This window comes from Gobio gobio, assembly GCF_949357685.1.
Source record: "Gobio gobio genome assembly, chromosome: 13".
NCBI classification, from domain to species: Eukaryota; Metazoa; Chordata; class Actinopteri; order Cypriniformes; family Gobionidae; genus Gobio; species Gobio gobio.
In genome coordinates, this window is record NC_137106.1 from 2,975,195 (window position 1) to 2,990,069 (window position 14,875).

A 14,875-nucleotide genomic window follows, 5' to 3' on the forward strand; every position below is an offset into this window, starting at 1 on the left:
TTGGTGGGTGGGAGACAAGGTTGAAGTTGATAGGTTGAGTTCACACCTATTTTTTTCACGGTCTATGGTTCACACACACACACACACACACACACACACACACACACACACACACACACACACACACACACACACACACACACACACACACACACACACACACACACACACACACACACACACACACACACACACACACACACACCTATGACACACACACACCTATGACGCACACGCATATGCACATTCAGCGATGGTCCAACGACTTCAAAGGTTGCTTTCGCAAACTGGAAGTATAAGCGCTACTTTTCCCTCGTTGAGGTGAAAGGTAAGAATATTTATGTAACGTGCAACTTATGCCCAGGAAGAAAGAGTCTCTCCACGCCGGTGGCAAGTGATTCTGAAGCGCCTCACATCATCATATGCCACAAAATTAGTGGCTAAAAACCCAGGTGATAACGTGAGCTCCACTACCAAAGGAGTAGTATAGTACTGATAATATTTACACAATATTTACACTATAGTAGGCCTACTGATAATATTTACAATAATGCATTGAATTTGATAGGTGTCTCTCACATTGTCCCACAGCAACATTACAATAGTGTACATTAATGTACAATGTTTTATAATAATAATTTATTCTATTTAGTGTCCAATTCATTTATTTATTATATCTAATATTGGGGGCATCCAAGTTATTTGACATATTTGAACATTTGGAAAAAAAAAAAGTAACGCAGTAATTACTTTCCCTAGTTACTTTTATAATGATGTAACTCAGTTACTAACTCAGTTACTATTTGTAAGAAGTAACTAGTAACTATAACTAATTACTTTTTTAAAGTAACGTGCCCAACACTGCTCGTGTGACAACGCGGGCGCCCTGAAGCCAGATAACTTTCATTTGCGTCCTCACAAAACTTTGTATGTGTTTAAGGCCTGCCCGTTTGAACATTGAAGGGATTTTTAGACCATCGGATAAGTATTATGTTGAACTAATGCCTGATTGTGGCATATGAACACTCATACAAACAGTAGCTTGCACGTCACGTGAAGATCGTGTGCAGAGAGGAGCGCAGAAATTCATTGTCAACACTGTTCTGTGATTCATTACTAAAGCAGCTTAGAAACTCAACTGTTATAGCATAGATGTGTCTACCTTTGAACTACAAACTAGGCCTTTCGCAAATGGTCTATAAAATCGACTGCATCGACGCTGTTAATTAGTCGATGTCAATATTTTTAGCACTCTAATAAGAGCAGTATTTCTTAACTTGCGTCGATGTGTGACAGCAGGAGTGAGGACGTGTGTGAGCTCTGCTTCCACCATTCACTAAACAATGGAAGCAGAAAAGACAAATATATACATGCAGCTCAGGAAAAAGAAAGCAACAGAAACGCTTGCATTAGAAAATACAGTGCGGCCAAGTGAGGTTTTAGGGTTTACATTTTTTTTTGATAAAGCAATGGATAGTAAGTTCCGTCATATTATTCAATTACTTTTACAGTTTTTTGCCATGGTATGGATTCAGTACCGGTATTGAGGCATTTTAGTCTGGTATCGTATCGAAGTCATAATTTTGGTATTGTGACAACACTATTGTCATAAAACAGAGACGAATTCAGCTGCGAGTGAAAGACAGAGAGTTTATTACTAAAAACACAGTTTGTGATAACAGAGGTGGTCAGAATGAAAGCAAGCGATGTATCAGACGCCGCAGGGACGCAACGGGCAGCCAGATCCGTGAGACAATCCACAATTGTGAGAAATCTACAGAACAGGACAGGAACAACCAGAACAGAAAAACACCAGGGGATAACGGATGGAAGACAGGACTGGACCACATGAAACACTAGCCTGGCTCCGCCCTCCTACGTACTTCCGCTCAATTTTCATTTTCCTTCAGTACTACGTCTGGGACTGCGGTGTATGCTTAGGTTTTCCCCCGAACAATTTTTTACCGGTCCAATCAGCGAACAGAGGGAGTGGCTGAGAGCGATGACGTTGATGTCGTGCGCTAGTTTGAGTTGTAGTTCAGTAATGGCGGCGGTGAAAGATGCGAGTGTGTGGCAGCGCTGACGAATGTTAAAACCGGAGTGTGGCGAGGTGGACGAGCGAGTGACACCGGTGTACGTGATTGAGACACACCGGTCTCGAGTCCTCTCATGAGGGAGCACGGAGGCATATAACGACGAGCGACACCGGTGAAGGACGAGAGAGGACCAGGCCTGGATTTTAAGATGCGTTTTGTTATGTTTGTGCGCGGCAGTCGTCCGTGAGGGGCTGCCGCTTTTACTTTCATTTTGTGTTTATTATTTGATTAAAAGTTGTTAAACGTTCGCCGGTTCCCGCCTCCTTCTTCCCTGAACAAACGAACTCCCGTTACACGGAGCAAGAACAATCACTGCTGTACTGCTGATGTTGTGGTCCGGGAAATGTATTAAGTTCGCTCCGTTAGTGAAGGAGTTGCTGAAGCCGTCCGTCTCCGACCACCCGCGAGAAAAACCCCAGGCTGAATTATCGACTGCTTTTGACTAACACCAAGGTCGTGTGGTAATGTAATTGCTGTCCGAATCCACATCTCTGAGTTTTCAAGAATATATCACTTCAAAACTCACTGTTTATATCCTTTATAGACCCCTGCAGAGCACTGTGCGGTTGCGTGAGCTGTAATTTGCATTTCTAGACTTGTATTTCTTTAAATACTGGCAAGTGTTTACAAGAGCAAAATATTTCATCACCGCTCAAAAAAATAAAAGAAGAAAAGCACGTAAACATTTGAATTGGGCTGTTATTCACGGCACGGCAGCATTTATTCTTATCATACCAAGCATGACATTTTATTGACAGCATCAACAATCATGTTATGATTGCACGAGATATGCACCACGAGAGCAGCGCGTTCCGAACACAAAACTCTCCTCTCCACCGTGAATAAATAACAATCCGAATGCACGAGGTTTTATCACTTACACTGAGGTGGTGTGGTCAGTTAATGTGAGAATCAAAGGCGAACGGCGCGTGACATACGTCACGACCAAACGTTAGTGATTGGTTAGGCAGATTCAGAGTGACTCTTGGCAGATCCAATAGTTTTAAACTTCACCAGAGAACCCGCCTTCAAGGAAGTAAACGCTTGTCAATGGAGAGTGGCCAGACTCTATGTACAAATGAAATGTACGAGAGTCTGGTAAAACCAGGCTAATGAAACACAACCAACGATCTGACAAACACAATGTGGTTAGCAAGACATTAAGTAGACCGGGTAATGAAGAGCAAAAGGTGGTGATGATGATCAGATGAGCCGGTAATCAGTAGCCACGCCTCCCACTCACACTCCACACAGAGAGAGAGAATGAGCCAGTGAATTCATGAACCGTGACATGACTCATGCGCCTCATGGCGCTCCCAGCAGAACTTACCTGTTGATTGTAATCATCAATAAGGGAGTGATCCAGAATGTCTCTTGCAGGAACCCAACTTCTCTCCTACGGACCGTAACCTTCCCAGTCCACCAAATACTGGAATCCGCGTCCCCTCCTTCTCAAGTCCAGAATACGATTTACCGAATAAGTTGGTTCCCCATCTACGTTTTGCGGCGGTGGCGGAACCGGGGCAGGCGGATTAATATGAGAATGAAAAACGGGTTTCAGTTTGGATACATGAAAGACGGAATGAATCCTCCTGTACGCCGGAGGCAATTTGAGGTGGACTGCCACCGGACTAATAATCTTGGTGACAGAGAACGGACCAATGAATTTGGGAGTGGTGAATGGTGACAAAATCGAGTGAGATGTGGGACCAAGGTCTCGAAGGGACAGACAGCGGTTGGAGTAACCCATCTGGTGCGCGATTGGAAGTCTTCCCACAAGCACAAACCGAACAGGCCAAAACAAAACTTTGAATGTCACAAGCCATCCCTGGCCTCCAGAATCGTTGCTTGACCAAAAAACTAGTACAATTAACCCCTGGATGACATGATACTTTGGAACAATGACCCCACTGAATGACGTCGGACCGTAATTCCTCCGGCACAAATAATCGGTTCGGTGGGCCAGCGGGCGGAGGCGTTACCCCTTCTTAGGCCGATTTGACCTTCGACTCGATCCCATATGAGTGTGGAAACAAGGAATCTCTCAGGTAAAATCCACTCAGGAGTGGACGGGCGTTCGGAACGGTCAAAAACGCGAGATAAAGCATCGGGTTTGATGTTCTTTGAACCCGGGCGGTTCGAGAGGGAAAAATCAAATCATCCGAAAAAAAAAGAGCCCACCGAGCCTGCCTGGAGTTGAGTCTTTTAGCAGATCTGATGTATTCCAAATTCTTATGATCGGTCCAGACAATAAAAAGGTACCCCCGACCCCTCTAGCCTATGACGCCACTCTTCCAATGCTAACTTGACTGCCAACAACTCCCGGTTACCAATATCGTAATTACGTTCGGCTGGTGAAAAACGATGGGAAAAAAAACGTGCAAGGATGCATCTTGTCGTCCAAGGAAGAGCGTTGGGAAAGAGCCGCACCTACCCCCACCTCTGATGCATTGACCTCCACCACGAACTGACGTGATGGATCGGGGGCAATCAGAATGGGAGCCGAAACAAAGCGGCTCTTGATTTTGGAAAATGTAGCTTCGGCTACACCAGACCACCCGAACGTAGTTCTGGGGTAGGTCAAGGCTGTCAGAGGCACAGCTAGTTGGCTGTAATTACGAATAAAACGTCTGTAAAAATTGGCGAATCCCAGAAACCTCTGTAAGGCCTTACGGGAATCTGGACTTGGCCTATCTACCACAGCCTTAACCTTCTTGGGATCCATACGCACTCCCTCAGACGAGATGATGTAACCTTGAAAAGGAACCGACTGTGCATGAAATACGCATTTCTCCGCCTTGACAAAAAGCCCATTCTCTAGCAACCTCTGGAGTACTCGTCTGACATGCTGAACATGTTCCTGGAGAGAAGAGGAAAATATCAGTATGTCATCCAGGTAGACATAAATGAACTGATCTACCATGTCTCTCAGCACATCATTGACGAGTGCTTGGAAGACCGGAGGGGAGTTGGACAGCCCAAAGGGCATGACCAAGTATTCAAAATGGCCCCTGGGGGTATTAAACGCCGTCTTCCACTCATCCCCCGCTCTTATGCGAACCAAATGATAAGCGTTTCGTAAATCCAATTTTGTGAAGACCGATGCTCCCTGCAACCTCTCGAAGGCTGAAGACATCAACGGCAAAGGATAGGTATTCTTTACCGTGATGTCATTCAACCCTCGGTAATCAATACAAGGTCGCAGAGAACCATCCTTCTTACCCACAAAAAAGAACCCTGCCCTCGCTGGAGAAGAGGGGCGAATGAACCCGGTTGCTAGAGAATCAGAAATGTATTTCTCCATGGCCTCCCTCTCAGGAGCAGAAAGTGAATATAACTTGCCCTTAGGCGGAGACATACCTGGCAATAAATATATAACACAGTCGTAGGGACGATGAGGAGGTAGAGAAGCTGCTCGGGACTTACTGAACACTTCCTTCAGGTCGAGGTACTCCAGGGGCACGTTAGACAAATTCACTGACTCATCCTGCAACACAGAAATAGACACAGTCGAACAGGCAGACACAAGACAAGAGGCATAACACTGATCACTCCAACCCGAGATGGAGTTGTGTCCCCAGTCAACCCTGGGATTAAGTCTCACCAACCAGGGATGACCGAGGACAATGGGAACCAACGGAGAGTCAGTGATAAAAAAGTCCATCTCCTCCGTGTGGTTCCCTGACGTGATGAGGGTGACGGTGCATGTCTTGAAAGAAATGTCCGGAAGTCTTTGTCCATCTAGTGCATTGACTGAAATCGTGTGTGTGAGGGGAGTGAGGGGAATCTGAAGGTGAAGTTCCAGTGCTTTGTCCAAAAAATTACCTTCGGCCCCTGAGTCCAATAAAGCCTGACACTGGTGAGACGAGGCTGCCCATTGCAGTCTCACCGGGAGGAGAGTTGCAGATGAGGGTTTCTTCATAGAGATGCAGCCCTTCAGTAACCTCCGTTCTACTGGCGGGCGCGGGCTTTTACCGGGCACCAGTTCAAGAAATTACCCTCACCGTCACAGTATATGCAAAGGCCCTGGGCCCTGCGACAATCTCTCTCCTCCCGGGAGAGCCAAGCTCTACCGACCTGCATGGGCTCGTGATCAAAAGACGGCTTGTGATCGAAAGACGGGCTGACCGCATCGATGACTCTGGCCGTCGAAACCACAGGGACCCCTGGGGCTGGGGACTGAGCTGTCCGTTGAATCCTCCGCTCTAGTCGTGCGTCCACCCGTAAAGCCAACTCGACTAATCCGTCGAAGCTGGTAGGCAGGTCCAGAGCGTAGATCTCCTGTTGGATGCGGTCAGCCAACCCATGCAGGAACCTGTCCCACTGTGCCTCCTCGTTCCATTTCGATTCGGCCGCGAGGGTGCGGAATTCAATATAGTAGTCGGACACTGACCGGTCTCCTTGGTGCAGATCGCCGAGCTTCCTAGCTGCCTCCCGTACGACCACCAATCGATCGAACACCCGCTTCATCTCCTCGGACAGGGCCTGGAACGAGGAGCAGCACTGATGTTGGTTCTCCCACACCACCTTTCCCCATTGAGCCGCGCGCCCGGAAAGTAAAGTGATCACCAATGCTACCTTCGATCGTTCGATAGCAAATGTCAGTGGCTGGAGAGAGAAGAACACTGAGCACTTGGTTAGAAATGCTCTACAATAATTGGGCTCACCCGAATAATGTTCTGGTGGAGGCAAACGCGGCTCGTGCTGGTGACTGGAATGACTGATGGTGGGGGGAACGGTCGGTGGGTCTGGTGCAGTGGGAACAGGAAAATGAGTTCAAGGTATGCTAGCATGTCAGATGGAGCAGGACTGGCTTAAACCACCATGATGGAACAGCGTGCATTCATACAACAATGCAACGATAATAAAATAATGTGTTTACTTTTACTTTTGATACTTAAGCACTTTTAAAAGCAAGTACTTCTGTACTTTTACCTAAGTAAAAGTCTATCTTTACAACTAAATGTATCAATGTTTCTTCCTTATGACCCCAAAATGTACAGGTACTAGGAACATCAACATATTTTGACAGTCAAATTTAAAGGGTCATAATACCATAATATTGTGACAAAGGCAAAGCAATGATATAAATAATACCTGCAGGAAACTAATGAGTCTCACACTTTGAAGTGCCCTCAAAACATAATAATCTAAATACACTGATACTAATGATCACAACCATTTGTATCTAGTCTTATCTTGATTTTTATCCAAATTTAATTTAATTTAAGGTTGCGGCTATTTGCACTAAGTTAAAATAACATTTTCACTTGTAATGGAGTAATATTTAACCAATAGTACTTTTACTTTTACTCAAGTAATGGAGTTGTGTCCTTTGTCCACCTCTGGCTGTGATTGGATTGTGCCTTTTAGAATTTTGTTGTAATTTTGTTACAGTCTACTTTTGAATAGAGGTCAATAAAAGCAGCCAAATGCTGTAGTTAGGACATCTACCAGCAGTCGACTCTAGACTAGACTCTATACTAACTAGAGCTATAAAATGAACAAGGAGCATTTGATCTTGGGAGTATTTGATGAGAAATATTTGACTTCATACTGAGACTTTTGAAATCAGCTTTTTAATTGCAGACATTGGTATTGTGGCAAAGTTGACCACATAATTATTCTCCATTTAAACGCATTGCTGTCTAGGAGAAACAACTGAGATAGTCAATCTCATGTGATTCAATATGCACGCTCCAAAATGACGAAGTATAACATGATGATGACTCGTGGAAATGATAGTAAAAACCATCCAGCTGATCGGTGTGCTTCTGTTGTGTTTTCTCTGATCTCTCAGTCTCTGCCAGATGTAAATTCAAACATCACAGCGACGTATGTGGAATCATTGAGCTTTATCACGTCTATCGGCTGCGGCATCTCCATGTTTTTTCTGTCCGTCGCTCTGTTCATGCATTTCCTGTTACGGTAAAGTATCTTTAAGTTTAACATCTATTAAGTATTAAAGTTTTGAATAAGTATTGAAGTTCAGTGTTCTTTGACCAGTTGCTTTTGTGACTCTTTTGGATGAAAGCGTCTGCATGTTCAAAATTCAAGCTGTTTTTATATTTGAACAGGAAAGCCAAGTCAAATCAGGCCACGAAGATCTTGATGAACATGTTTGTGGCTTTGTTTCTCCTGAATTTATCCTTTTTGTCCAACGAGAGCGTGGCCAACACAGAAGACAACGGTGCGTGCGTTTTCATAGCGCTGCTCATGCATTACTCCATGCTGGCTACATTCACCTGGTTCTTCATTCAAGCTCTTCATATGTACTTATGGCTCATCAGACAGAATGTCGCCATCACAAACTACATGAGGAAGATCACCGTGTTCGGCTGGAGTGAGTTATATGAACAAAACACCTGTTATACTGTTGCCTTAAGACAATAACACTGTTTAAAACAAAAACCAGCAGATTCTAAACTCGAGTTCACCCAATAAGAAAATTGAGCACAAGTCATATTTTCTATTCCTTTAAAGGCATCTAAAAACTCAACATACGCCCCACTCCAATTATTCAGATTGGAGTTTTGAATAGGATTAAACGCTTCCCCCTAGATAGGCACCTGGATTAATGCAAGATTATGGGGGCATTCCGAGTTGCATCCCACAATTGAATTTACCTCCCTCCCCAATTATTGTTGGGGTTTGAAGTAGGGATATGCCCCTTTGGACAGGTACTCTCAGTGTAGAATATGTTCTGCTTGGGGAACTTGCTTTAGGGAACAGAGTCACTGTGCATCATTCTGCACATCACATTAGATGCACTAGGATGTTGACATGCTTTTTTGACTCTGGCTGGTTCTGCAGAGTCACTTCATGTTATGCTCACTCTGTTTGTGCATATTCACAACTTAGTGGTCTGGCATTTTTATCTGCATTGCATAGTAGGTATTATGTTCCCCATAGCATCAACACCAAGATACATAGTCAAAATTCCACTTAAAAAGGGAACATCTTGTGTTGCAAATGCAACCATTTCCTGAGAAGGGAAGACGAGATGTTGCGCCTTGTCACCATACTTCAGGGCATGCTTGCACATCTCCTTCAGACAAAAGAGTTGATGATGGTCTGTGTGTGACGTCATGGACTGCCAATAGATTGCTGTGTGTTTACACATGCACCAGACAGTCGAGGGCAAGGGCGTTCCCCATAGAGTCAACACCAAGACGCAGCGTCAAAGTTCCACTTCTCAGGAAACTGGGTTGCAACCCACAACGTCTATATCGTTTTTTCATAATTTGTTACTTTAGTTTTAGTTATTTTAATACATCAAGGTAAACTAAATGAAAATGAGAAATGTTATCGAGGCAGATTTTTATATATTTTATGTTCAGTTGAAGTTTATTTTATTTCCACTTAGAAAAATGTTTTTATGGTTTTGTTTTAGTTTTAGTTACCTATAATAACCCTGATCTCCTTGTGTTTTCAGCATTTCCAGCTCCTATAGTCGTAGCTGTTGCTTCATTAGGAGGATATAAAACATTTATTATAAACACAACATCTGGAAAAACCACAAGAATGTAAGTTGTTTTGATGTTGCAAATGCATGAATAAAAGAGGACCTATTATGCGATTATGCCTATATAACATCCTCCAGTGGGAGTTCTTCTCTATGTCAGTGTCACTGTTTCTGAACTCCCTGTAATGCCTCCTAATGCCAAGTTAGTTAGTAGTATGTTGAAACAGTCACCAGCTGGTGTGCTCATGTTGAAAACTAGTGGGCACTCCTTGAAATCTAGATCACTTCAAATCCAGTAGCATGAGAGTTTGGATTCTTCCTCCAGCCAATAAGAAGGAGCGGAGGACATCAGGCATTGACTGGGGGTAGTTGGATTAGCTCAGTTGTTTTGGACCATGGCTGTAGGGTTGAATTATAATGATAATTAGCTAATAGATATCTTTAATGAATGCCTGGACTACCCTTTGCCTCCGTGGCAGATGGAGGGACTTAAGACTCTGGGTTTTTGGGGTTTCATTGACTATCTCCAATATCAAAGTCAAATAGTTAGGCCAAGATGGCCGCCACACCAGAGTCTTCAGCCAACATGGCCGCCATGCCTGAGTCTTCAGCCAAGATGGCCGAAGATGTTGCAGTGCCCCCAGAGTCGTTAAGCTCCATACCACCCCCTCGCTCTAGTAAAAGGAGGAGGAAGAAGGCTATAGGTAACCTGGAGGCCAATCCCTCCAGGGCTCCCTGAATGGCCTGCACTGCCATGGACCCCCAGGCTGTCGGCGCCACCCTGGAGGCTTCCTAGCCTGCTAGATCTGCCCATGCTTCATGGCCCAGATCTGCCCATGCTCTACGACCTAGGTTTGCCCATGCTCCACGGCCCAGGTCCGGCTCTTCTTCACGGCCCAGGCCAGCCACAGCTCTATGGCCCAGGCCCTCATTGCCATGCCAGGGTCCAGGTCTTGTCCCCCTTCACGGGCCTGGCCTGGCATCGCTCCCCCAAGGTCGCCTCGGTTTCACCTCACAACTGGACTTTTTTGACATTTGAAGGAGTACCTGAAATCTGCTCCTTATCCACTCCTTCCCTGACCATTGCCACTCAGCCATGAACTTTAGTGCCCATAATCCAGGGTTCTTCAAACTCAGTCCGGGAGGGCCATTGTCCTGCAGAGTTTAGCTCCAACCCTGATCAAATTCACCCACCTGTGATTTTTCTAGTGATCCTGAATACATTGATTTGCTTGCTCGGGTGTGTTTGATCAGGGTTGGAACTAAACTCTGCAGGACAGCGGCCCTCCAGGAACGAGTTTGAGGAACCCTGCCATAATCCTTTGCCTGGTCTCATCATTAAGGATTGCATTCAGCTGTGGTTCATTACATTTTTAGTTTCAGCTTACTTAAACCATGGATCTCTCTGTCATTTTCATCGAGGTTTTGTTAGTGTTACACTGCACTTCTGAGCACTCTCTCTCTCTGGTTCATGTCTCTTGTTTTTGTGGATTGTTTGCATGTGTTTTGACCCTTTGCCTGCCATTTTGACTATGAGTCTGGATTCTCAAATAAAGCTGTGCTTGGATCTTACCCAAAGTCTCAGAGCATTCTGTGATAACTGCTCCAGTTGACCAATTAGAGCACATTGTGCTTTTTAGAAGGTGGGGCTTCATAGGGACAGGAACTAAGCAGAGCGTTACTGACAGACTGAGAAGAGAGGAGCCGCAACAATGGAGAATATGAGGAAATAATCAACATTCAAGCAGGAAAACCTGTTCTAATAGAGCCCAAAAACAACATCAAATCTCTTTAAAAGGGCACAATAAAAGTCATCATGTCAACATTTTCTCTTCTCTTCTAATTATAGGTGCTGGATTACAGATCCTTTAATTCACTACATAGTGAACATTGGCTACTACGCCTTAGTCTTCATCTTCACGACTGGAATCTTCATCATGATCGTCACTAAGATTGTCCAAGCCCGACACATAAAAGCGGCTGATGGCAAGAGAAAGACGTTCAGAAAGCAGCTCATGATGGTGTTGAGTTTGTTCCTGCTCTTCGGCCTGACGTGGGCTGTGGCGTTCTTCAGTTATGGACCGATGCTCATTCCCTCATATTACATCTTCACTGTGTTGAACTCATTTCAGGGTGAGAAACAATCACACAGGTCCTACATGATGATTGTGTTTTGTTTTTTGGTTATATTTTTAAAATGATACAAATACCTTTAATGATATCTAAAATGGGTAAGAATTAGTTGAAATAGGTTCTACTGATTTTTCTTTTTCAGGGTTTTTCCTCTTCCTTTACTACTACCACATTCACAATGATGTTGCAGGAAATTTCTCAGATGATCCAGAAAGCTCAGAATCCACCACAACCATCGTTCCAGAATCCAGAATTAATGCTGTGCAAAATATTTATAATTAGCAGAATTCAAGTTTCTTCATCTCTCAGACTTTCTTAGACTGATTTCTTCTCGGCTGAGACTAACTGTAAGGGCTGATTCAAAACTGGACTATAACGTTATATAACCTGCACTACAACAGATTTTGCAACACCATAAACAGGGACAAACCAGACATAAAAAAAGTAAAGGTAACCCCACTCCAAACTCTAAGAGACTCCGTCCCGATTCACTCTCCAGCCCAAGTGCAACACCATCCACATCATGTAAACCGCTGCGCTGCACATAAGCGACATATTGCTCTCCATTGAAAATAAACTTTCCGGATTTGACTTTCCAGTATTGCACTCATTGAAGCCAAGGAATTACAGGAACTGCGGCACAACCTGGAATTCAGCCAAGAACATATAGACACTCTCACCAAAGGAAATATTTTTTTATGCACAAAATGTTTTGTTCACACACTCACCACTAAACTCACCTCCATTGTCGCAGAAAACAAAGCCATTCTGGACTTGCAAACGCACAGCATGAGGGACAATTTAGTTCTCACAGGCATCCCAGAACAAACTCCAGAAGACCCTGAAATATCAGTCAAGGGCTTTATGACAAAACGACTCAACTGAAACCAGCCGAAACTGTCCTGATTATCACCTTTCACCGCCGTATCAGATCTCAAAATAACAGCGATCAAGCACAACGGATCATCAGATAATTTGAACACTATAAACAAAAAGAGCTGGTTCTGTGGCAAGGCAAACATCTTAAAGGCACAAACTACGGACTGAACAAGCGATAACCAAAGGACAATCTTGACCGTCTTAAACAGATTTTCCCGATCTGAAAACAAAGGAAAAAGGCAAGCATTGCAGTGGACAAATTATACATAGATGGACAATTATATTGTGATAAGGACATTACCTCCTGTTTTTTTTCAATAACAATAACTGAGTCAATAACTGCCATGATCATGAACTTATGATCACACCACCACTACCCCTCCTCTATTTCTCATTATTTCGCTTAAATCTATAAGATGTGCTCTTACTTTGCATCTAGAATCCCACCCCCCCCACCCGACCTGTTAAACCTGTTTTACACTATGTCTGTATTTAATGGTTTCTGTTATTGTTGTTCTATTGTGTACATTCTATCATTTGCTTATCTTTAGTTTTGTCTGTAACAGCACTGCCATGTTATACACAGTCACAACTGCACAAACATCTCCCCCTCCTCCCTCCTCCCATCCCTTCCCCTTGATTTAAGTCACAGAATGTTTATATACCACAGATGATGTCTCTTGTGAATCTATTGTTTTTTCCCTGTCATTTTTGGTATCTTTTTAAATGTCTCAGTGCGATGGTCTCAATTTCACTGCAGTCACTGGTAGGATGAGAAAGATTGAAACTTATGGGAATTCTGTTGTCCTTTTTGAGTGGACTCTTCAAGATATCTGATCCTCTCCCCCGAAAACAGGTGTTTGTGTAGTAAATATTTTCAACCTTTTTGTTCTGGTCTGGGTATTTAAGGAACGGTAGCAGAGCTGCCATTTGGGAAAAATCTGTAGTGGTGCTGTCAGTGCCTTAAGCTAGGAACACACCAAACTGACGCCGACCAACTAGTGGCGACGAAAGCGAACTGCTGAGTTGTCTCACGTTGGCAGCGTCTGGGTCCAAAGTTGCCCTGACACACCAAGCCGACGCTCGACATCCGAAGGCCAGTAGCATGTCCGTTCTGCGCCTGTGTAAGAGTGAATAGCTTTCCGTAACAGCTGGTGGCAATAGTCTGTTTTCATTATTCCAAGCGGGAAACCGGAAGAGCTTCAGGTATACCCTATATAAACAAAGCAGCTCATAATCTCGCTCACCACAGATGGTCACTTCTGTTAGGTTTTTTTTCTCGTGCACTGGTTCGCTAGCAGAACAGATGGCCCGACTGACCGACAAGTGCCGACGCCGATTCAACATGTCGAATCGGCTGAAAAATAGCCGGCGAGGACCAACGTCAGCCGACGGTGCAGAACACACAGAGAAAACTTAGTTGGTCAGTGCACGAAAACTGCCCGACGGCCGTCCGTCGGCTTGGTGTGTTCCAGGCTTTAAAGACACACACACACACACACACACTGTCTCTCCTGTGACAGATATGAGGACTCTTTGAAACTATTTTCATATAACTTTGTAATTGTGTTTTATATTTTTATGCTGATCAGTTGTGTACCTTGGGTTCTTGTTTAATTCTTTTTTTATTAAAGTTCTGTCGGGCCAAAATAAATGTTAATCTTGATTTATTCTGTATCATTCTAAAATCATTATTTTAGTAGTGACCAATGAGGAGTATGTGGTATTTCCACAAATCTGGAGCACATCATATTGGGTCAATCTGATTTCTGACTGTTACTGTTATTAGCAGGTTGAAGCTTTCGTGACTATTACTAAAATTACACTTGTTATGAGTAAGCGTGTGCGACCTGACAAGCTAAAATAGTTGCTCTGCATCCTCTATAATACCAGAACTGGCTAATTTGTGTCGGTGAGCTAATGCAAATCACAAACATTAAGTACTGGGTCCCGTGCTGGAATGAATATTTGAAAATAATAGATACTAAGAAAAAACAACAATCTAAATTAAATCACAACTAATCTTATGATCAGCTGTTAAGTTACAAACGTAACAAATTAAGTCACATAAAATTGGTGTCAGATCAAATTATTAATGGAGTCAGAGTTAAAAATTAGATATCCACGTTTTAATAAATTAAGCGAACTTCATAGAAAAGCTGAAAAGGCATACACGCAGAATTCCTTCAACCACGCCGTTGGATTCCGTTCTGACAGATGGAACTTACACGCGTTATTCAACTCAAAGAAACGCATCCTATATGAGATTAATCAGATATGTACAAAATAATCATAACATTAT

At 43.7% G+C, this 14,875-nt stretch overlaps 1 protein-coding gene across 1 annotated transcript in view; it reads left to right on the forward strand.

Annotated features, from left to right (window-relative positions):
* LOC307135992 (adhesion G-protein coupled receptor G1-like) overlaps positions 1-14,242 on the forward strand; it is a 29,868-nt gene extending 15,626 nt beyond the window's left edge. The window contains exons 14-18 of the mRNA XM_079832737.1: positions 7,897-8,024; positions 8,174-8,439; positions 9,532-9,622; positions 11,411-11,694; positions 11,837-14,242. Coding sequence (XP_079688863.1) covers positions 7,897-8,024; positions 8,174-8,439; positions 9,532-9,622; positions 11,411-11,694; positions 11,837-11,976 — 909 coding nt within the window. The 3' untranslated portion in view covers positions 11,977-14,242. The remainder of the gene's footprint in view (positions 1-7,896; positions 8,025-8,173; positions 8,440-9,531; positions 9,623-11,410; positions 11,695-11,836) is intronic.
* Positions 14,243-14,875: the final 633 nt, after the last annotated feature.